At 41.3% G+C, this 25,320-nt stretch overlaps 1 protein-coding gene across 2 annotated transcripts in view; it reads left to right on the forward strand.

Annotated features, from left to right (window-relative positions):
- ttc7a (tetratricopeptide repeat domain 7A) overlaps positions 1–23,360 on the forward strand; it is a 63,655-nt gene extending 40,295 nt beyond the window's left edge. For both annotated transcript variants that reach the window (XM_085478388.1, XM_085478389.1), the window contains 2 exons: positions 1,829–2,031; positions 20,598–23,360. In XM_085478388.1, the coding sequence (XP_085334514.1) occupies positions 1,829–2,031; positions 20,598–20,816 (422 nt within the window). In that variant the 3' untranslated portion in view covers positions 20,817–23,360. The remainder of the gene's footprint in view (positions 1–1,828; positions 2,032–20,597) is intronic.
- The last annotated feature ends 1,960 nt before the right edge of the window (positions 23,361–25,320 follow it).

Raw genomic sequence — 25,320 nt, forward strand, 5'->3', positions numbered from 1 at the left:
TCAGTCGCTCAAGGGAGTGAGACACTGTGCGTTCGGTTCATTGTGAGCGTGCGTTTTTGTTTCGGGCACAACAGTCACTGAAATTCTCAGAGAATATTAATTTTGCTACATGCGAAACCCTGGAGAACGCAGCGTTACAGTATAGCAGATTTTTGGAAGAGAATATCTATTTGCAGGCTTGTTGGTGTTTAAAATGAAATAGCTGAATAGTTGACACTGACGTGTCTCAGTGCTTAAATACATTTGGCCACTGCTCTGTTAAGGAGACAATGCTCAGTTATCCACATTGCTGTTGCCTCCACCCTTCTTCAGCCTACCTGAGGAAGTTCACATAAAAGAGCAGAGCATGAGCAGGAAATGAAGGCCGAGGATCTGTTGCACTTGGCTTGAGTGGATGAGCCATGAGAGGCAAGAATGGAAATGCACACAGCGAAGATGCCTTTGCTGTATTCGATGCTTTACGACACAAGAGGGGTTGAATGGAGCCAAGCGGTCACGTCCCCCGTGGCTTTGTGTAATCTGAAGGTTATTTTCTATGTGTAACCTCTGAGCCTCTGCTATTCATCTGCTGAGAGCAGTGTGTGTGTGAGAGAAACCAAGGGTGTGGCCCCTGGCTCAAGGCTGGACACCAATCCCCCCCCCCCTTCATTCTTTCATAGCATTCCTCTTCTCATCGGTCACTTCCTCTTCTTATCTTACATTCTCTTTGGCCTAACAGAAAAACGCACACACACACACGGCTCTTTAAAAGGAATACATTTAGCAGTATGCGAGACTCACATACTTAGCTCTAAACATATAAATATTCTCTGTGCATGCAGGCACTGATCTAACAGTTTTTTCCTATGAGCAGCAGGAGAAAGTCTTACATAATCGCTCACTGAAACCTTTTTCCCCAAAATGAAGCCATGAAAAGGAACCCTGAGGCAGCTGAAAAGGGTTTTTGTTTTTTTTCTTCCATTTTTTTGTTTTCTCATCTCGCAGAGGTAGCATGCGTGCACTAAGTATTTCCCATCTGTGCATCTCTGAGACACAGGTAAACAAACAAAACATCCGCTACCAAACACACACATGGGTTCTCTGCACTCGGGAGCAGACGGCTCTCTCGATGTATTTGCACAACAGCCCTCTCTGTAACACGTGCGCACAATGCTGTCAGTGTTTTAGAGCTGAAGGGTTTCCTTCTCAGGGTTTCTCTGCCTGTTGACCCAATGTCCTCTCACGTAAATGATTGACAGGTCTCGCTGAAGCATCCGGTCCGCACATTGGTCTGCTCCAGCTGAGGGGGCAGGTCCTGTGGTCAGCTCTTATTTTTGAGGTCTTATTGGAGAGTAAAGTGCTTGTGGGCGTGATTCTGACTTTGTGTGTGTGTGTAAACATTTGTGTGTGGGGTTTGTCCTCATCTTCCCAGCAGCAAAGAAAGGAGGCAGGCAGCTTTAATATGTGATGGCCATATTAGGCAACAGCTTCATGACTTTCAGCCACTACATCGCTCCGACTCTCACTTTCATGGTTTGCGTGTGTGTTTGTGTGTGTGTGTGTGGTTGTGTGTAGTATTTGAGCACTGCACAGATATTATTTTTACATGATGCTGCTGAACTCACAGCAAAGTTCATCACAGTTACTGTCACAGGGTTACTCAGGGCATTAATACTCTTATTCTCCTCTTTTTCTTTCTCTGGCTCTCCATCTTTGCTTCATCACTTCCTTTCTTTTATTGTTTTCCCTCCTCTGTCATTCTGTCCTTTTTCTTTCCCCCCTCCACCTCTTTTCCTCTCTTGACCTTTTCACCTCCTTTCTTTACTTCTCTCTCCGTGTCATCCTGCAGGAGAGCTGTTCATGGCAGACAGTCGGCTTAAGGAGGCTCAGTTCTGTATAGCCGAGGCCAGTTCGCTCTTCCCCAACTCTCACTCTGTGCTGCTGCAGCGGGGCCGCCTGGCCGAGCTCCGGGGCCACCTGGACGAAGCCAAAGGCCTGTATGACGAGGCCCTGGCCATGCATCCTACAGGAGAACGGATACTGGTGCACACGGTGAGAGATAGCGGATGCTTTAGAGGCTGCAAAATTAAGTTAGAACTTATGTAACGCTCTGCTCTTTCAAGTGTCACACATGCAAACATGGTGTTCAGTATCCTCTCTCACACACATGCACACAAACACATGATTGGCTACAGTGACATGTTTAAATGCTATAATTTAGTAAATTAAAAATTCAATCAAAACTGACGTAATATGCAAGCGGAACATGTGCAAACACTTATTTGATGTCTGCTAAAAACACACACACACACACACACACACACACACACACACACACACACACACACACACACACACACACACACACACATATTATATTAATGAAGTATTTGCAGTACTTCTAGTTGACTGAGCAAAGTTATATAAAAGTGTACTTCACGCGAGATCTTTTACATTTGGACTTGCTGTGGATTAGCTCACACGCTCTGACTCAGACAGTGTAGGGCTGTTTAATGAAGTTAAAAGTTTTCTCAAATTCACCAAGTTAAATTACGTCACAATTAAATTGCATCAGCTGCCTTCAGCCTTCATAAACACGCCTCCCAGAGAGTAGGAAAAGGCTTTCCTCGCAACAACAACAGCAATACGTGTAGATAAAAGTACATTTCAGGGGACTTTTGTCAGTCAGACTAAACCATGTCCCACTGTGGTCACATGTTCTTATAAGATAAGATAAGATAACCTTTATTAGTCCCACACGTGGGAAATTTGTTATATACACAGTAGCAACATGGCAGTGTGCGCACACATTTTTAATTTGATATTTAAACAATTTTTTGAGTTATTATATAGATTTTAATCCATCTGATCAAACAACTAAAGACAGCACTCAAGACACAGATGAATTTGAGCTCTTAGCACTTTTATATTCAGTTACTGTATTAAACTATAACCTATACACTGTATTAACAAAAGTAATCACTCACCCTTCCAAATCATTGAATTCTTGTTTTCCAGTCACATCCACTGGCTGACCTCATCAATGTGCTTCTGGGAGAACGGTCAAAAACTTCAATAAAGCCTTCCCAGATTAAGCTGTTATATCACATTTCGACATCATTTTAAACTCTATAGATTATGAATGTGACGTCACTCAAGCTCATATGTGTGTGAATGCAGACCAGTGAATACTTTTGCCAGTATAGTGTACATAAAATGAAGCGGCTGCGGATTTACTTTAAACCTGCAAACCAGCAGGCGGCGACTGCTCTGAATGCAAAAATGAAGACAGATTCTGTTGTGGTTTCTCACAGGGTGCGATTTGCACATTGCATGAGAGCTGTCTGCCGTGCTGGATGTGGTACAATCACTGGCTGATAGAGAAGAATGTGCATTTGCCCGACTGGTTGGCAGTGGTTCCTAGAGGTTGCTGGCTCTCACTGGGTGAAATCGGATTTAAAGAAGGTGCTCCACCAAAAAAACAAAACAAAAAACCCTACAGTGATTGCTTTGGTTGCTAACAGATTGCTACAGTTGGCGTTTGTCTGCAAAATCTTGCAAACTACTAGGCGAGTGGTAGTACAACTTAAAAAAGTGTGGCACAAATCAGAAATGGAGAAGGTTCACTTTCAAAGTAAAAGTTTTGCTCCACAGATACAGTCATGTTTAAGGAGTTTTACTTCTTAAACACGACTGGTGAACAGTCTCCATTTCCTGTTTGTTTTGCACTTTTCACAGTTTCCTTAGAGCTCGGAGAGTAGCTGTGTTTGTAGACAAGGACTTTGCTTCCATTCAAACTACAACCACTGCATTATGTTAGCAAGCAAAGCAATAACGAGGATGTTTTCACCAACCCATGCAGGAACACACATTTCTCCCTAGTGACAGATGGTTGCCAGGAGGAACACTTTCCATCTCTATGATTATGTGACTTCCTAGCGACTCCCATCAACCTGCAGCAACCACTTGCAATCATTCAAGGAATTTTCCCCTTGTGATGGGTGCTTGCCACATACTCGTGGACCTGTCTGTACATGTTCTCACTCCCAAAGTGTAACATTTTACGCTAGGTGACAAATCGTCGATATGTTACGCTTCCGGGCACCCAACATGTCCCTATATTACGAGATCGGAAAAATGAGGAAACATGAGAACCGTTTGGAATGAATCTACACATGCTTGTTCATTTTACTTAAATCGCTTTGTAAAACACTATCTAATGTCATTAAAGTTCTGGTTAACGTTAGGGATAAGGTTAGGGTCAGGGCTGGAATACATGGCTGGAACGAGTAGAGTCATTCTACTGGATTTCATCCATAACCAGGCGTGTAGCATAAAAACGCAGAAGGTTTTGCGTTCGCCTCTGGAGTGACAACGGGCTGGTCTGTAGGCCAGTATGACTGGCTTTTTCTTTTCATTTGAGCTTAAATAGTTGATTGTCACACGTCAGAAATGGTGGAAGAGTAACGTCACGTGGTTAAAGGTTATGCGTCTGCAAAACCTAAGAAGGAATCTGTGTGAAAGCAGCCCTCAGCTTCATCTATGACCTCAGAACACTTTTCTGACGAGTTTATGGTCTCATAGGCACAGCTTGAAGCTTCACAGCAGGACAGCAAACCAGTGGGTGATGTTGCCTTTATCATAAAGGCTATAATTGTAACAGATGCTTATTAGCTGCTAATATTAGCAATGGTAGCTTCTTTGCTCTTTTAGAAGCAAAACAAATCCCTCATGTTTCAAACGGCTGTAGATTATATTAGCCTCAGAAACTTAGTTGTACTGCAAGTTAATTTGGAATTTTCTTGTTTAAGCGCATTTTTTAAAGTTTGCCATGTGCTTCTAATAGTACTTACACTGTTATAAGTATAGTACACTTATACTGCCTCATACTGTTCATACTGTAATCGTGTAGTCTTTCTCTCCTCTGTGGCGTGCTGTACTGTGTCATTGTCAGAACTCTGAGTGGTTCAGTCCTGTTTATCGCAGTGCGTTGCTGTCGTCCTCTGAGACGTGCCAATTTGTTGCAGGCAAACCTGAAATTTCAGAAAATAGAAGCAAACAAATTTCGCTCCATCACCAGCAAATGAAAAATAGCGCTTAAAGACTCACTCTCTCTTTCCTGATCACTCCCCCACATTTCTTTCATCCCAGCAGATCCTCTTTCTCTCTCACTGCCGCACTGTAAAGATCCTCTCTCGCCCACTTCCACCCACTCCCTCGCTTCTCTCTCGCTCTCTCAGTCTGTCTTCCAGATGATCCACAGGATTAACCACAGCTCTTCTGACCTTTGAACTGACTCTGTTGTCACAGTGAACGAACCAGAGAGGGATATTCCTCAAATCCAAACGCAGCACTCGACACTCACACACACACACTCACACACAATGACTGCGGTCTCCATAGTGACCGGAGATGTGCTGGCTGATATCACTTTAGCCTTCTTGTGACCACATAAGGCTAGTGCTTTTGCTCCTGCAGCGCACTTTTGGATGCATGTGCGTGTGTCTGTGTGCGTAGAAGTGCAGTCCCACTGGGTTAGACAGAGGTACGCTTCTCTTCCATATTTGGCCTGTGGGAGAACCAATCCCAGGGGGTGAGAAGTTGAAACAAAGCCAGCTGGCAGCGTCCGTCTCTGGGTCTCTTACAGGACAGATGTGTTCTCAGTCTGAGTGTTTGAGTACGTGTACGCATGTGCATGTGTTTAGGCATGACTGTGTTTGTGTATGCCAGCCTTCCTCCACGGATTTGGAGCACATGTGGACTACTTGGGCTTGCTTTTTTTAAGTAAACTATATGTGTACACTTGGACAGAGGCACACATTGTAATAGACACAAATTGACCCAAATACAAAAATTCTGCTTGTAGAACACTAAAGTTTATGGACTATACTATGTTAGGCATGCTAATGGAGGCTTGCAGTAAATAACTGCATTCTTGCATTGTTATGGAGCCTGTGGGACAATGTGTGGGACATTTTATTTGGAGCTTCGCCCATATTTGTGACTTGCATCAGCCGGCCAGAAATGAGCCTACAGTTACTCTGTGGTGCTGTGCGGCTCTGCGTTCATCCATTTATTTTTACACAGTATCTGCTGTGGACATTTTGTGTGCCAGTGGCCCATTTTCTGCTGTGCCTTAAGGGGAATTCTTAAGATATTCTTGGTAGATATTCTTACACCTCAGTTATTATTCTGCAAAAGTACCTACTGTACTTTCCATGAATGTCCTTAAGATGTTTTCATGGTAACTATACTTTAAAGATGTCACCTTTCTGTGGCTCAACAGTTAATGTGATCTGATATTTATTGTGGAAATGCAATTTCATTAGGAGCCTGTTTACAAGTGGTTTCCGTGGGCTTATCATGCGTGCTCAGTGTGTACTGCACTGTACATTGCTTTCACTAGAAGATCGGGGGCCTTTCTTAAAGTCATTTAAGCTGCATATAAACTGTAAAAGATACGTTGCTTCCAGATTTAGGAGTGAAGCCAGTGCATAACTACCTTAAACGTGTAATGTTTCTTACATCCAGTTGGGGGAGACTCATCGGATTGCAAGAAGCAGTGTATGTTTAGAAGTCAACAGAAAAACGGCTGCTGACTCGATCTATCCTCTCAGTAAATGCTTCCTTGCTAGTTTCACGTCTTATTTAAAACAACATGATGTTAATTTTGTAAGCTATAGTCTGTTTTTTAAGTTAAAAAGTGTGACAAAGCTCAGAAGCTAGTGTCACCATTCAGCAGTCTTCTTGAAATGCTGCAGGCGTTGTCTGAATAATTTTCATTTCAAAAGTCACTGACATTAAACTGTTAGCTTCGATACAGTTCAGTTTAGTTCAGTTTTATAGATATAAAGCCAAATCACAACAACAGTTGCCCCAAGAGCCTTTACATTTTAAGGTAAAGACCCTACAATAATACAGGGAAAATAATCAGACGACCCTCTGTGAGCGAGCACTTTGGAGACAATGGGAAGGAAAAGCTTTTTTTAAAAAGGAAGAAACCTCCAGCAGAACCAGGAGCAGAGAAAGGTCTAAGTCTCCTAACAGCCTGTGAGGTTTCCATGGTGGGTTCTTGTCCTGCCTAATTGAATCCTACAGCAAGGCTTTGTGAGTCTGATGTTCCATTTGAAATCACATTTCCTCTTCAAGGAATACTTTTGTGAAAAAAAGTTATACTGTTAGATTTAGCTAAGAGCGTCAGGCCCAATCCACATGCCTGCGCATTAAACCAGAATTGAAAGGTGATTATGTCTGATTAGCCGAATTATCCAAAAGCCACCAAAGTTTTTCAAAGTTCTAAGACATTTTCTTTGACATGAGTCCTTTATAACACAGCATCGTGTAGATTTTCCACTCTACCCATGTTAGACGGGGAAAGGGAAATGTGAGTAAGAGAAACCCATTACTGGAATCGATGCAGAAGCTCACCAACCCATGCAATGTGGCTACCATCTTCCCTTATTCACCCGCACACTTCTTTACTCACTGCACTTCATGTTAGCATCAGCTGTGTCCACATGGTTTCTCTGTAAGAGAGGGAAAGAAACGAAGCCATCAGACGGTGACTCACTGCTCTGGTCAGCTGCTGGTTTTGGAGTATTTTTGGATGGATGGAGGGTGCGGTAGTGAGGGAAACCAGTATATGACTATAGTATGGTGTTTGTAAGTGTGCAAGTGTGTGTGTGTGTGTGAGACCAGGATTTTCAGTTTAATTTCTCGATCGCTGCAGTCCACTGGCTACAACTGAGCATGCATTACGTTTGTCTATCATGGGAGTAGCTATTACACATTTGTCTGTTTGTGCTGTTAACCTCATTATGGTAAGCATTTGGTCGACTTGTGCGTATGTGTGGCATGTGCGCGTGTGTGTTTGTGTTCTGACAGTTAGCTGATCCTGAAACATGGCCCAGCCTTGCTTCCGGCGCGGTATGCAATGAATCTGACCCACTCCCATCATCCTCCACATCTCATCTCTCCTGCTCTGTAGTGGAGCCTGCTCTGAGTCAGCCGCACACAAACGCACGCTTTACTTTCGGCCCTCTCCAACGAACCCATATTCGTACACAGCTTCACATATGCATGCATACTCTCAAGGACGAAGGCTTTGCGCTCAATGAATTAATCGCGTTCCAATTATCAAATGCCCCCCCCATGCCTGTCTCACTCGCTCGCACTCTCTCTCCTCTCTGCGTGTGGGAGGGGGTGGTTGTCAGCTGATTAGATAATGCAAATACATTATTTATATCACTTTGCTCGTTCTCGCCGCTTTATGGGATTGCCTAGCAACCAGGGAAATTTATTCTATTGAGCACGACCTCTGATAACCATGGAGAGAGAGGGAGAGAGAGAGACTGACTGTATGTGAGAGAGTGAGAAGATGGGGTGGGTGAGTTGATGGTGGTGGTGGATGCAGGGAGGGGTGCAAAAAGAAAGACGATTGGGAGTTGGCTGGTGCCTCCGTTGCTATGTATGGCTCATCTGGGCTCACTTATTTTTTCCTTTTTCTTTGACGCCTCTCCTTTTTTTCCCCTTCCCCCCCCCCCCCCTCTCTGTTCATTGTTCTCAGTTTAGCTCGTTCTTGCTCACTCACACTTCTTTCCTTCCTCTCTTTCTTTCTTTTCCTTACTTCTGAGACTCCAGTATCAACTCTGTCCTTCATTCTTTTCCTCTTTCCAAGTCGGTACGTGTGTTCGTGCAAGTTTGTGCGTCGGTCTTTGTTCCAGTATATATTTATATAGGCGATGTAATGTGCTGTAAGGTGAGAATGTACTTGAAGGAGTCAACCGTAGCCACACTGTATGTGCTGCTTTTTCCCCAAACAAACACACACAAACATGCCATCCAGGTGCGTGAAGATTTGTGTGGTCATATCACCCCAACAAAAGTGAAAGTAATTAATTAAAATGTTTTAATCTCGGTAGGAGTGTGTGTTATGTACTAAATTCTCCTGGACATCCAAATTAACCAGCAATGCCAAACAGATCAGGATGGGACAGCAGGCCTTTTGTACACTTTGAGGAACACCTCTACCAAAACTTGCTTATTCCCTTTCTGTTTGAGAGCTAGGAACAGGAATATTACCGCTCAACTACTTGAATGCTGAATATAAAATCACAGCCAGTCGGTATGTAGATTATCATGACACACATGAACCTTTTGGCAACCTTGAGTCAGAATATTTTCTACAGTTCTCAGTTCAAGGAATACTTGTGTGAAATAAGTTATACTGTTAGGTTTTGACAAGAGCATCGGGCCTTTTGACAGTTTCTTGAGTGTCCTGTCAGACACTCAAAGCACAACAGAAAATAGTCCAGCTCAGATTTTGCACTACAGGAAGGTGCCTGGATAGAGGGTGCAGGAAGCACCTCTAGGAGAGTATTGGCGCACTTTTTGCACAACAGCACAATCTCACATCGAATAGACTGTAGTGAGCTGGGAAGTTAAAGACCATCTTGCGTCCGATCCAACTAGACATTTGCACCTCTGTCAGGTATCGCCGTTGAAAAGTTCCCTAATTATCGCACTGTATGTTGTATTAAAGGTTAAAGTATCTCGAGACAGCCGGGGGTTAAGAACCCACTGTGGAGGTCCTAGTGGGACTAGATACCTTCTAACCCTTTAGTACCCAATGCCTTCAAAATATAAAGAGATATAATGGCTGGCCAGCAGTTGGCAACACAATGTCACCCCCTGTTTTGGACGTTTGAAGCTGTACATGTTCATTCTACGTTGGTTTGCCAAGTGGTGGATGACTCTGAGCAAGCTGATGGGATCTGTATAAAGAGTTTCATATTTCACTGAAGTCATAGTTCTCCACACATCTGGACTCTGCCTTCGGTTCATTTCTCCACGTATTGTTCTTGGTGTTTATTTACTGTTTGTTTGTTTGGTTTTTTTAAGGGTAACATTAAGAGCTCTTGCATACCAGCATTAATATATTTTCTAATGATAGGTGCACACACTACATTCACCATCTCATCAATCAACATACGTTTCCACAACTCAAAGCTCCTCTTCTGCTTTACTTTTGCTCTATGAAATAAACACTGAAGAATGGCGGTACGTCTAACAACCTCGAAAAGCTGCTTCAACTTGCCTCCCAAAATACTGAGCTGTCAATGGAAGAAACAGTAAACTTAATATTACTGCTGTCAGCGTTAATCTAGTTAAAATGATATTAACGCCATAACCGCATTATCGCGGCAAATCTCCGTTAGCTCGTTAACGCGGATTGCCGCGTGCGAGGGCTGCACGGCGTCAACGCTTTAGCGCGGTTAGCTCGTTAACGCAGTTAGCTCGTTAACGCGTTAGCGCCATGCAGCCCCATGCACGGGGCGATACGCGTTAACTCGCTAACAGAGATTATCCGCGTTGATGCAGTTATGGCGTTAACGTCATTTCAACAAGATTAATGCTGACAGCACTACTTAATATTAATCCAATAGCAGTCAAAGACAGGTCAAGCCAACATAGCAGAGGTAAATACTAGAGATGGACTGATCCGATATTACGTATCGGTATCGGTCCGATACTGACCTAAATTACTGGATTGGATATCGGAGAAAAATAAAAAATGTAATCCGATCCATTAAATATCACGAAAGCACCTCACAAAACTTGCAACACGCCATAACTCGCCTCAGAACGTTAGCACGTCGGAGCAGTATGCATCACGTGATAGAGCGGCTGTGGCATGCGGGACCTGTCGGTGGTCTGGATAGCATTTGGAGCTTCGCTAGCAACCCGGCATTTCATCTCCGACAAAGTTATCCCCGAGAGAAGTAAAGCAAGTGTGTAAGTCCATCTCTGAATGTAAAGCATTCCTGCATTAAGCTTAACAAGCGATATATGGAGCGACTGCCTCTTCTTGCTGCTACTTCAATCATGAAACTGCTTAATGATCAGCTGATCGGCTTTTCTGTCGCGAGTCCGTTTCTCTTGTTTGTTTTTGGCCCACTTTGCACCAGAAAGAGGAAACCAGCGGCTGAACAACAGCAGCACGTTTAAGCTTGATCAGCTGTTGTTAGAATGTATTTAATCTTACTTTCTACTCGAGGATCTTTTTCTACGTAGCTGACGGCTGGTAACTGTGCAGGGGCGGATCTAGCAAAGTTTAGCCAGGGGGGCCGATAGGGCATTAACAGGGAAAAGGGGGCACAAAGACATACTTTTCTTTCTTATTCTCATTTAAAATGTCTAGCTTTTAATAAATAATTATCTGACACCCAAAGTTTTAATTTGATGTAAAATGAATAGAAGTCAATTACTGTATATAGTGACTACTAAGTCTAATATATATACTCTAGTAAGCTATAGTACTTTTTCCTTTGGGAAGGTACCATCTGTGCAGTCTGCAATTTTGTTGAAGAAAGATGTTGAATCTATTTAATATTTCTTGAAAAATAATTGATTTCTGTGCATTTTTTTTCACACTGCATCAAATTAAGGTTGATTACGTTGATTAAGCATCATGAGGTGGAGCGTGAGGGGTGGTTCCCTATTTTTTATTTATTTATTTTTGTTGTTGCTGGGAGTTGGAACCCTATTAGTTAGGTTGCTTAATATTTACACTAAGTACTCTTTAAAATACCAGAATAGGGAGGATGGTGTAGGTTTAAGTTTATTAGATTGATCAGTATTGCTGAACTATGAAATATTTTTTTTTGCATACAGGTATAACAGAATAGCTTTAGTGTAGTTGTTGTTTTAAACTTGAGTATGAACTTATACAAAATGCAGCAAGATATTAAAAAAAACAGTTTTGTTGATTAAAAAACATTATATCGGATTCATATCGGTATCGGCAGATATCCAAATTTATGATATCGGTATCGGACATAAAAAAGTGGTATCGTGCCATCTCTAGTAAATACAATAATCTTGGCTCACTGTGCCCATACCTGCCCGTCCAGACTTGACTGATTAAAAGTTCAAGTAAAGTCTCTCGTCTTGGTTGAATGCGAGGGTATTATGCCATGACTTGTTCGTGTGTAGTTGATGTGTATAGATCAGCAGATGGTTTTGAGTGCTATACCAAACTGTAGGATCATTTAATTCTCTCTAGATCAGGTCTATATAGCCACTTGTACCTTAACTTCTAATTTCCTGGATTGTCTGGACAGTCACAGCTCTGTAGGCGGCACGGCTGACAACAGCAGATTGAAAATCCAAATTTAGAGTTCATCTGTCTCTCCGCTGTCTCAAAGACGTTAATTTTTTTATTCCTTTTTTTAAAACTGTGAAAATATTCATATGATCATCTTATCCCAAAATGATTTTGTGTTTATGCCCTTTAAGTATGTGACCATTATTCTGCCTTCACAAACCTTTTTAATCAATGTTTGGCTTAAGAGTTAGGCTGCGTTGTATCCAAGTACTTTGTATGCAAACTACGATGACTACGGACAATTGAGGCAGAAAAAGTTTTTGGTAATGAAGAAGTTATCGAATGAATATTATTCTTAATAAATCTCCGGGGAGCCTGCTTAGCTGCAGTTGATATGCTAGAGTATTACAAAAACCTCTTTTTGTCTTTGTACTGTATGGAATATGAATAATATAATAATGCTGACACCAAAGAACAAGAACTCATTTCCCCAATGCTAATCAATTCTATAATCAAATCTCTGTTGGTTGTGCTTGTTTGCGACATCCAGGAAGCCTTTTTTTTCCCCCTTCTCTGCAGTCTAGTCGAAGGACGTTCACTTAATTAAATGTTGTTTGTAGTTTGAAGCATTTCAAAAGTTTGCTTAAAAAAATTGGCTTGAAAGACTGATGAAAACACCAGTGCCCACTCGTAGAGTTTGGCTCAGCTCAGTTCGGTTGTGCTTAAACGGCATGAAAAGAAACAAACCTGTGCTGCCAAGCTCACTGAGATCAGCTTTAGGTAAAACTGGAGACAGATGGCTGGGAGTAATTAAAGACCAACTATTAGATACCAGTTTTCTCCACGTAATGCCAGAAACATTTGATGGCAATTGAAATGCTTTTGAATTTGTTTGTTCTCTCTCCCACTCACTCACAATATATTATTTGTACTGGCTGAATTTCTAATCAAATTTGATCCAAAGACAGACACACACACACATGCACACCAATGACACTGGGCAACAATGGCTTAACCGTCAGCATTTTTCACTGTGTTTTCCTCAGACAAGTGGACAGCAGGAGTGTCGGCCCTTTGATTAGTGGATGTCCTGTGTCTGGATTTCTCTTCTTGTAATAATTCAGCAAGAATCTGTCCTCTTCTTCTTTCTCTAAAATTATTTCTCAGTTTAGTAGTTTCATAAACATGCATTTGCTTTCCTTCCAAGGACATTAATTTCAGTCTCATATCTGTGCATTCATTGCCAAAGAAGATGTTGCAAAATGCTTTCTTAAAATCTTGTCTGGTCAGTAGTGAACAGTCACACTGGGGAATATAGTTGTTGGAGACTACGGTGCAACCAAAACCCCTGCGAGCAAGTACAATGGCCATGTGATCTTGTTGGCTTTGTAATGCTTGCTTCAAAGATGGGGACCAGGTTTGTAAATAATTGCAGCCAGTTGGCATCTTCAAAGCATGTTTGGTGTGTCAAGATGAAGATAAAATATGATGCCAGTCTACTATCAGTCTGCTACCGGTCTGCAATCAAATGAGAGCTGTTACCTGTTTAGGATAAAACAGTGATTCACTGTGATAAATTGGCAGAAATTGCATATCTAATAGGTTATGACTTCAGAGATTTAAAACTTAAATTCAGAATTTAAACGTAATTTTAAAACTTAAAAAAGAAAAATGACAGTGATTTAACTTCAGGGTGAAATATGAGATTTGCAAAAAGTCAGAAACCAGCAAAGAGATGCATGACAGCTGAGTTGCACTCATTGTCTCCAATTAACTCAGATTGATGCCAATGCGTTGACAATTTGTCTAAATGTATGAATGAAATAGCAATTATTTCAAAAATGTGTTTCCAGTCAGTCTGAGTCAGACTGCAATTATTTGGCAACAAGTTACCTCCCATCAAAATACCTGTTCAATTACCTTATTAATCCACAGTGGTCACCATTTGTCATTTATTCCATTGCTGGTCAACCTCTGTGCAGTAAGTTTGTCACTGTAACTGTTTACAATCAGTCACAGAAAGAAAACATTTCAGACACTGATTTTCTTACTTGTCACAGGTGGTTGTTGTTTTTATTCTACTGTGACTGAGACATAACTAACACTGTTGTGAGCCAGATGCTGGTGCTAATCATCTCTTGAGTTTGTGCCAGTCACATTCTGTTTTGTTCTCAAGAAACGTTATCGTTTCCTTCACTAGAAAAAGAGGGGAGCCAACTAATTGCTAATAACTGTCAATTAGCAAGCTCTAGTTTTGATTTGGCCTTCTGGTCCTGGAATCACATCCATGTGCTTTTTTGGATGGCTCAGTATCCTAAGTGTGAATGTTGTTCTTTCCCCTTCTGTGCTCGTCTGTTTTGAAGATAAAGGCTTTACCAGACTTGTTATCAGAACTACCGCTGCAGTAAATATACATTTTACCCCAGAGACCGGAGGTTTCCAGCTGATTGCATTGTTTCTAGGCCTGTTTCGCTACAGCAGTGAGAACACTACTTACTACAGCCTTAGTTAAATGATTGCATGTTCATTTTTTACTGACAATACATGAATTTAACTGGGCTTACGTTCTTCCTATATATTGTTATTCTGACTTGAGGGGAATTGAAGTTCATATTTCATTTACTCCATGAATGCACTATAAACCATCAGCATAATATGTCCTAAATGTTGAGTGGATGGGGCTCATAATCGTTATGATTTTCCTCAAAAAACAACAGCGATGGGATGCAATTGGTCAATTTGCTCAAAAGTGGAAATTCAGCTTCTGGTTTTTACAAGCAAATCCAGCATTATGTTGTGTCTGGATCTTAATGTTGTCACTATATTTATTAATCATATTGACTATTCACCCTAACTACTGTTCCCTGCTGCAGCCAGAGTCGCCACACAGGAGTGTCCTTGGTTTCACAGATAAACTGTCAACAAGCAGCTTAGAAACATACTTCCTCTAAATCGCCTCATACCCCTAAGTTAGACATTTCCCATCTGTTATTCTGAGCTTACCACATTCCACAAGCTGCCCTTTTATCTTACTTAAAGAAGAAAAAACAGTTTTTCAGTGTTTTACAAGAAACACTGAAATTTACTGGAACCCAATGTCTGTCAGTTAAATACGGAAATGGCTTCCTGTAAAACACAGTACTGTATATTAAGTACAGTACGGTTAAGCTGACTGACCTATAAACATCAACTTTTCCATAGTTAACAGCCTAAAAGATATAGGTTACAGTGGAAGGCTAAGACTGTTGGTGTGTGTGTTAGTCCAGTAGTCAACTGTTAATACCAAAAACATGTTGGAACAATGTAGCCAATGTGAGTTTGGAGACAAGGGCACAGATAGTGAGATGTGGAAGCTAGTGACCAAACCAGCAGCAAGGACTGTATCATACATCCCTGCACATGTGTGCACTGATGCACACGTTTGTACACACTTTTACAAGCTTGGAGACCTGTGTGCACATCCTGCATTTCTCCGTACCAACAGTTTTGTTGTTTTTCCATGTATTCCACCCAGCAGAAGTGAGAAAAAGGAGAGCAGAGGAAAGAAGGAAGGCAGAGTGTGCACTCTTATTGAAAGTTGGATCAGAGCCCCTAGACAGCTTTGTGAATTTCAGCCCAATTAATCTCAAGCTTGTGAGCAGAGACTGCATAACAAGACTCGTCTGTCTGACCTCAGGCCATCTCAGAGTATGTGTGTTTGTGTGTGTGTTTGTGTGTGTGCCTGTGTGTGTGTGTAACAGATAGAGTAAGTCAAGGGATGATTGTGCAAGACTCGTTCCCTGTTGTCACCTTGAGTATGCATGTGACACTGGAGCTTGTGTGCGCGCCTTTAGACGATGCTTATATGTGAGGCAGATTTGACTCTGGGCAGTTGGTCAGTTGCATGAGGTTGTGTTGTGTCAGACTCCCCATGGAGCTGTGCTACAAAACGACAAAACCTAAGCAGTGGTATGATCTTTAACATGGTGACAACAGTTATCATCCACAATGTTCTTCTCTTTTGCACATACATTTTTTAAATATATGCACATCAGTGGTAATGATCTTACAGATTACCAAAAGTGCCAGCTATAGCTCATTCTTTCCTCTCCTCAGCTTTTTGTAAAGGAAAACCGTGGATTGTTTATGAACATACTGTATACATAGTATATAGAGTATGTTCATGAAGTGCAAAACCAGTGGGTGCATGCATACCTACCACAGTTCCTGGTCTAGCCTCAGGTAATAGTCACCCCCCACTGCAAATGAGCTTTTTGGGAAAATAACGTTCTGTACAGGACCATACCAATGTCTTTGAATGTTCTGGACAATTTAGTACCATCTGTGTAAACTTAAAAATTTGCCAAAGTTTGGAACTTGTGAAGCTTAAAGAGTTTTTCCTTATTATTGTTATATTTCCTTATTTTTACATAACGACATGACCGCCCAGTATTAAATAATAGGGATTATTCACAACAGTGAATCATGCAAAGCTACTGTAGTAGAGTCCAAAAATCGTGGAGCTGTAAATAAGCAAAAAAGGGACATTTAAGATGATAATGACAGCGATTGCCAGTAATGGCCATAACATTGTTCTGAATACATGAAACAGTGAATCTGATATAAGCTGGTCTCTGTGTTTTTGGTAAAAAGTCTTTTGTTGAGGCTTTGATAATATTAGTAATGAGTAAAACTTACAAGAGACCAGTGGAGGATGCATTTACCAGTGGTTTCACTTGGAGTGCACAGCTTCTTGTGTGTAGTGAGACGTAAGCATGACTAACATCAGTGGTATGTGGCTTGACCTCGATTTTTAAAAAGTATGTTAAATATATTTACAAAATAAAAACTACAGCTGAATTGAAAGACTTGAAAACTGTGTGACATGGTTAACCATCAGTGTGTACAGGTGGATTAAAACGATTACTGAAAAATGAAAGTGGTATATTAACAAAACAGCTGGTTTGATCTTGTACATTCAGTCAAGCAAGTGATTTATGTTAATGTTAAAGTGTTGGTGGAGTCTTTTGGCCTAGGTAGATAGTAAGAACAAACTTATCTGTTAGATTCATAAATCACAGAGGTTTCCACACAATGGCCAGACGGTAACTGATCTCGACAGTGAAAGCAGAGCTAACAGCAGCTTGTCTAGCATGCTCGTCTCGCATCAGTTTCCTGCCAAAAACCAGACGTTTATCCACGTTGTGCATGTGCAAACAACCAGAAAAGGCTGCCGGTCTCCTTTTATTGGGACCTGGATACGGCCTGTGGGTGAGACCATTGTGAAACGGAGTTAAATTTTGCTTCCAGAGACAATAGGCAACAAGATAGTAGTTATTTCAAGGATTGATGCAGACCACTCTTTAACATGAAAGGAGAAAGATTCCTTTTACAATGGCAAATTTTAATGGTCTGTTATGAGCTCTCGTGGGATGCCACTGGCTAACAGTGGTGGTAAGCAAATACTCCTAGTGTGACATGCTAGCTGCATTGTAAACCTTTATCTTTCCCTGTAACCTTTTACCTACAAAATCTATCACATATGCATTCAGACAATTTGCAGTTTTTATAAGGCACCATTTAGCGTGGGAGATGATTAGCAAAATCATACTTGGTAGAGCAATGTCATTATAGCGGTAATACTTAATAACTCATGAATTAAACCTTTTCAGGTAACTTTCACATCAGTGAGGATCCTTTTTTTTTAATGCTGCTTAAGGGGAAAAACTTAAATTTTTTGTCTAATAGTTATTGTAGTGGTGGAGATGAGTGTCCTTCAAAGGGTGGCTGGGCTATCTCTTAGAGATAGGGTGAGGAGCTCGGTCCTTTAAGAGCCGCTGCACCTCCACATCAAAAGGAGCCAGCCGACTTGGATGAGTAGGATGTCTACTGGATGCCTCCTAGGCGAGGTGTTCTGAGCATGTCCTACCAGGAGGAAGCCCCAAGGCAGACCCATGACTTGCTGGAGAAAATATACCTCTCAACTGGCTTGGGAACGACTCAGTATTCCCCTGGATTAATTGGAAGAGGTAGCTGGGGTGAATAAAATGTCTGCGTCCAAATGGAGATAAGCTGTAGAGTATGGCTGGATAGAGTTACACAGCATTCTGGGAACATGTGACTGTTGTTATAATAATAAAGAGGTTCAAATGAGTCCGCAATAATTCTGAGATTTCTCACGGACTTCGATTATCGGTGTTGGGCATGCATTTGTGCTAAAAAAAAAAAAGGTACACAGATGCTAAACAATACAGTTTTTATTATTTCCGTCTGAAAATATTTTAATTGATAATTATGTTATGACAAACCCAAACCCAGTAAAACACAGTTAAGTCATTCAAAAAGTGACAGTCTGCGTTGGCAAATCATCTGCAGGAAGAGCAAGTAACTCGCATCTACTTAAAGGATCCCTTCAGGCCGTCTCTCTCGCTAACCCTAAGCCCACTATCAGTTTTCATCAGCGTATGTGTGCGCTTGTGCACGTGTTACTGTGTGCACACTAACATACTGCATCATCTTTCTGCAGAAGGTCGCTCCTAATCTCATCATTTGTGGATTTTCTCCCTTCAGCTGTACAATCCCAGCTGAATACAACTCTTGTTTCCGTTTTTGTTTTTTGTCATCCTGACTCGTCTGCAGGACAGCAGGCATTCTAATCCAAGATTTGGGTTTTTAGCAAAAAGCCACCATCTGCTAGCTTGATCTTATCATGCCATAAAGCGTTTTGATGGTAGACATTTTGAGTAAAAACATAATATGAGCAACTAGGTACTAAAATTAAATGTAAAATCTCCATTCTGTGAAGAGTATGCCAAAGGTCATCTTTTATCCTCCAACTTTTTGAAAGTGATTATTATTCAGTTTTAATGTGTCAAACCCAGCTATCTTAAAATAAAAATGTAAATAAGTTTACTCGTTAGCAATGTTCCCTCTAAGCTGCTCACGTGCGCAATTGCGCACTGTTGGCACGGTCTCTGCGCACAGAAAATCTGCGTTGTGCACAAAAAAAAACTAACCTGAAATGAAATTAAAATTAATACTTCAACAATCATGTTTTGCAGTGTTAGTCAGTAAGTGACTGGCTGCTCCCATATGGGATTAGAACAATGCCACCTTATCCCATAGTTCAGCCGACGCGTATATACGCAGCCAATCAACGTCATTGACAGGCTATGACAGCGTCCTTATGTGCCGACACCGGTGTTTTAGTTAGCAAAGCGGCGTGGCTGATGTGGAGTGAAGCCACGTTAATGACAACGTGTACAACCATTGGAGATGTGAGCAGGACAGACGGAACAACTGACGGAAAAAGTGTGGACTTTATACCAGTTTTTAAATTGTGTTGATAGGCCACGTAAAACCAGAGTTGTGATAAAAATATGCAATGTTTGGTTTTCTTCCTGAATACTGTCGTTGTTTATATTTACTGCGGGAAGAAACGGTAAAAACGGCGTTTTATAAGCAAAAAGGCCTGTGAGCAAAAACACCCCCCCCCCCCCCCGTCCCCGCCTTTCCTATTGGTCCAAAAAAGTACCATGTCGACCAATCAAAAAATGGTATGGCAACGTGGCATCTTGTTGTTAAGAAACGGGGGGAAGTTTTAGGAGTGACGGCGGTGTTTTGAGATGTGAGAGATTTGAGACGTTTAGCACAAATCTTGTGTAGTCAGTGTGTAGTGTAGTCAATAGTTTTGTTGTGTGTGTCAGAACAACGAGGCGACTGCTGAATGTTACAGGTGTTACAGCAGTGATACATCTCCTGCTGTCAGGCCTGCAGGTATCAGGCTGTTGTTCTCCTTTATCTCATAGTGGACAGAAATTATGTTTTGGAGTGGCACAAATAATTTGTGTGGCATCAGATTTGATGCAGAACAGCTGATTGTTCTGTAAATAGTTTGAAATGTTTATTTTAAAAAACCGCCTTGGCTGCATTTAGAAAAATAGCTGCAAAAACTTTGTTGTTTGCCAAACTGAGTTACTTTTTTGAAGAAGTAACTATATAATTAATTGCCCAACATTGGTCATCATATACTGTATTTTGCAGACAGAGAGTTACAGACTCTCTCCCAGACCACAGACTCATACTCATAATACAAGTCAGAGCTTTATAAAAAAAAAATTATAAAAAAAAAGTAAGTTGTGTTTTTACTTCCAATAGTGTTAACATACTACACAGTTCATGAACAAGATTTATTTATTAATTTTTATTGTAAGTGGGCTAAAGCAGTTAATTAAAAGTAGTCTAACATAAATGTAAGTGCACACGTCTGATGTCGCTCACATTGGTCAAAGGGATCGCTCAGGGAGTTTGTGTGTTCGCTCAGACACGTGAAAAATTAGAGGGAACATTGCTCGTTAGTTACTTTTTTCCCCAAAGGTTTTAGAAAAATCCAGTTTTTGTTTTCTAAGCAGGACACTTCTTTCTGTGCATAGAGAGTTTTAAGGTTTTGAAAACAACTTATGAAGTGTGACATTAATGCACGTAAATGTAAAACAATTTTTTCCTGCACCTCTCCATCATTCTGTTCATTTAGGGCCGTCTGCTGGTGAAAACTGGGCGTGTCCACCTAGGCGAGAAGGTTCTGCGTGATGCGGTTCAGATCCACAGCACCTCCCACAAAGCGTGGAGTGGACTGGGTGAAGCTCTTCAGTCTCGGGATTGCAACCAGGCCCCCGACTGCTTCTTGACAGCCCTGGAGTTGGAGGCCTCCAGTCCCGTCCGTCCCTTCACTGTCATCCCCAGAGAGCTCTGAGATGACGGCCTTGCAGTAGCATGGAGGTTTGGGTTGGGGTGAAGATTTTGGCTAAAATCTAATGATGAGCTGACGAAAAGACAATGGAAACATGAGCTTTAAATCAAAAGTTAGTTTTGGGTATTGGGTCTGTTTTCTTGCTGTTGGGGAGAACAGACTGGTATCACTCATGTATTTACAATATTTGAAGACAAAATAAAATAAAATAGTATCTATTTCCCCAACTAGTTGGCAAGTGGTTGCTGTAAGTGGCTGGTGGTTGCAAGCATCTAATTTGTTTCAAAGAGGTAAATTATGCAGCATGGAAGACCTTGATTTGACTGATTTGGTTGCTACCAGGTTGCCACAGTCAGGTTTGTAGTTTGAAAACTTGTCTGCAAACACTTGCCGAGTGGAAGTGAAACTGAAAAGTTCAACACAAACAGAAGATCGAGACTGCCCGAAGTCGAAGTAAAAGTTGTGTCTTTCATGCAAATTACAAACAACCCGGACAAGATAATGATGACAATCAGGTTTTTGGTGCAGCAGCCTCCAGCAGCCACTTGCCAACTGGGGCTTTGCAGGACTATGTTAATTATCAATTGTGGGAAAAGTAAGACTTTTTTCAACCAAAAGAAAAAACCAAGTTGACCAAGTAAGTGCACTTGGTCTGGAGAATTCCCAGTTAACCAAAAAAAAAAAAAAAAAAGAAAGACCTCCAGCATAACCAGTCTCAGGAAGGGTGCTTCCATCCCTGTGTGCTGCAGTGTGCTGCAGGTCACTAAATTGAAGATATAAGTTTTCATTTTCTGAAAAATATTTATTTTTATTTATTTTGCTGTTTTGGACTGAACTAGGTGAGCTGTCTCCTCGTGTTTCATATTTTTCTTAAGCGTGACTTCAGGTTTAAGGGACAGAGGTTTGAGTGGTATTTATTTACTCATCTAACTCTAAGTTTGTTTTCCAAAATTTTAGCCATTCCTTCATCAAGTATATTTTAAAGAACAAACCGTTTAACAAATCACTTTTACCTCAACTTGAAAAAGTAATTAATCTCAGCAACTTTCTTTGTTTCTTTGATAATCCAATTGTTCAGTCTGACGTCACTAGCCGTGTCTGGGCCTAAACTCCGCTGCAGGTCCATATATCAAACGATCACTGTGGCATTACTGAGAGTTGAAAAACTGTCTAAAGTCTTTCATCTTTAATAAAATGATCAGCGTTCTGCTCTACCAGGTGTAACAATTGAGTTTAACATCCAGGCATCCATGAAAACGGAATTTATGACATTTAACGGAGTTAGAAGTTAGCAGGGAGTTAGCTCGCTAGCTTCTATCTAAATACAATATAGCATGTCCTGACTGCGGGGTTTTGGAAACAAATTAAAACGTACAGCTCTGCTATCACTTCCAGCATAAATGAAGACAGAAAACTAAACAGCAGTGACGTTTGTAGGGTTACTGAAGTTGGGCTAGCTGGTATATAATGATGTGCTACGTGACCACTAGCGACTTAGCTAGGTTAGCATAATATAAACAAGCTAACTTTTTTTCCCACTCGATAAAAGTTAACGTGAGTGTTCTCGGTGGTCAGGAACAAATGTAATCGCATGGCAGGATGCTGTAAAAGGACCAAACTTCAGCCAGGAGAACAACTGAGATAATCCATCCACAATACGAGGTTAGTCATTCATATACTGCTGCATGGGCTGTGCTGTAGTTACATCCTAAGGTTTAAAAACTGAGCTTAAATAAATGATTAGTGGTAATAAAAGCCGAGGGAGGTCAACAGGGATCACTGACTGTTTTAGGAGCTTTTTGAGATCAAATAGAAGAAAATACATAACATTAAACATGTTAACAACACAAAAGCCATATTAAACGCAGACTACTTTAGGCCCGGAAGTAGGATTCGTCGCATCATCACTGAACAACCGGATTATCAGTTTAATAGCTCCATAGTGTTAGAAGCTAGCAATGTGAACATTGCTAGCTTCTAACACCACCAATTGTATTAATGCAGTTTGTGCGGATAAAGAAAGAGAGGGCTTTAGGTCTTTGCATATAAAAAACGGCTGTATAGAAAGTTAATATTTTAGCATAAGTAGCGTTCTGTTGTAAATCGCCTATGGAGTCTATGGAGGGATATTTTTAATGATCGCAATCACCGGGTTCATAAATTCAGAGATGTGCCAGTTACATCTTGACATAAAAAGCATGTTGTTGTGTTCTGATACATGTGGCAGTGCAGATAGGTGGATATTGTACATGCTGTTTATCACAGCAGCAGCTCCACTTCATTATTATTTGGACCTTTGATGTATTTTTGATGATGGCCTTGACTGGTGTAGCTTTTTATGCAGGCACAAACACTCCCTCCTGCTCATCTTCAAAAGAACCAGCATGAACACGTCATTCCATATGGCATCATTATATGTGTGTACATGATGTATTTTAATACATGTGTATCTGCTCCCTCTGAATGATCCCTCTGGGATGTTAGCAATCTTCTGTTTGTACGGTACAGTAGGCCCTCATCCATGCACATATGCATGGGTGTGTGTGTGTGTGTTTTGGGGGGTGGGGGTGGGGGGGTGCTTGACTCATCTGTTCATAATGCCGTCCATTATAAACAACAATGGCTTTTAAAAATCACTGCTGGATTTTGTATCTTCACCTGCCTTGTCACTTGTGACTAATGGGCATCACTTCCGAGTGCCTAACCACATAAATGTGAGCAGTGGGACTGGGCTGCTGGCTTATGTAATACTGCCAGCACAGTTTTCTGCCTCCAAACTCCCTCCTCCTTTCCCTCCCTCTTTCTATTGCTCTCTCTTGCTCTCTCTCGCTCCCGCTAACCCTCTATGTCTCTTGCCCTCTCCCAGCTTGGCTGATGTGATGTGATGTGGCTTCGTTGCCTAGCAGCCATCCCCTTGTTTGAGTAACTGGGGAAGTGGAGAGAGATCTGGTCCTCTGAACAGCATACATATACAGTGGGAAGACACAAACAGTCACTACACACACACATACACACAGATGCACGACGTGTGGTTTTACAAGTTTGACAGTGTCTGTTTGATGTCTGCTGCTACCATGTGAGGAATGAACCAGCTATAATCAATGTCTCGGGCTGGTGTAAATTGATTTGTGTTATGGGAAGAGTCCCTGGCTTTCCTTTTAGAGAAAAAAAAAGCCGTCTGTTCTTCTCCCTCCCTGCAGCGTTGCAAGCACCAATCTCTACCTTCCCTGTATTCTTTTTTTTTTTTAAAAGAACCGCCCACGCCCCGATCGCTCTTGGCATGAAAATCCCTCATTCATCAATACTTCGATTTTTGGACATGGAGATTATCTATCACTATCGCCTCTTTTCTGCCATCGGAATAGTCTATTTTTACTCTCTCTCCCTCCTCACTCACCGACTCTCCCTTGTTCCGTCCTCTCCTCATTAGCACCGTGTGAGACACCTACACAGGGGCTTCGGGAGATGAATGGTCTAATCCTCAAGGGGAAGGAGTGAAGTATTACATGGTGCACAAAGATACACACATACTCTGACAATGAGAGACATGCGATGAAGTCATTTTGAGGTACAGCACAAGTATATATGCTTAAACATATAGTATACACACACATGTACACACATTCATACTTACACTGTCACTGTGATGCCACCCATGCACATCACTCTGGTGTCACTTTCATACCTGAGCAACACACCCTCCACACCTCATGATAAACAAACGTACATGAACCGCGGTGACCGTTTTGGGGGAGGTTTCTATGCAAGCGTGGTATTCAGGTCATCAACGTGGATGCCAACCCGGCAGGGGCACATAGAGGGCACGGGCTGGGCGGTGCTGCTGCTGCGGGGCGCCAACAAGGAAACTGTAAACCATCACTGTGATGACCAAACAAGGCTGGGGAGTCATGGATGGGTGAGGGGTGTGATGGAGGTTATAAGGATCAGATGTGGTTTCATAATCTCATTTATTAATAAAATGACAGATGCGTCGGAGTTGATCCCCAAGGGGAAAATGTGTTCGAGCATTTTCAGTGTTCACGCGTTGACATAAGAATGTATTCAAAATGCTGTAAAAATCATTTGTAAAATAAAAATGAAAATGTTTTGATGATTGAGATGAATTTTCAGTTAAAAAACACTAACAAAAAACCTCAATAAATGTTTGCCTGTAGTTTTACTATGAGTTACACTATGGTGCTGTTAATAGCTTCAAATTAGCATCTGCCTGAATCAATATACTTTTGGCTATAATGAAAATGTATCATCATAAAATCCACAAGTGTCATTTTCAAAGGTTGGCTAAAAGGCAAGGCAAGTTTATTTGTATAGCACAATTCAACAACAAGGTGATTCAAAGTGCTTTACAGAGACATTAGAAACACAAACAAATAAAAATCATGATTTAAAATTGATTAAAACAAGCAAACAAACTAACTAACTAATTAACAAACAAACAAACAACAGTATATAAAATCAAAACAGATAAAATCAGAACAGTAGATAA

Source organism: Copadichromis virginalis, linkage group LG13 (genome assembly GCF_057382275.1).
Source record: "Copadichromis virginalis isolate Kocher_CV1m ecotype Utaka linkage group LG13, C_Virginalis_male_GT1.1, whole genome shotgun sequence".
Classification (NCBI taxonomy): Eukaryota; Metazoa; Chordata; class Actinopteri; order Cichliformes; family Cichlidae; genus Copadichromis; species Copadichromis virginalis.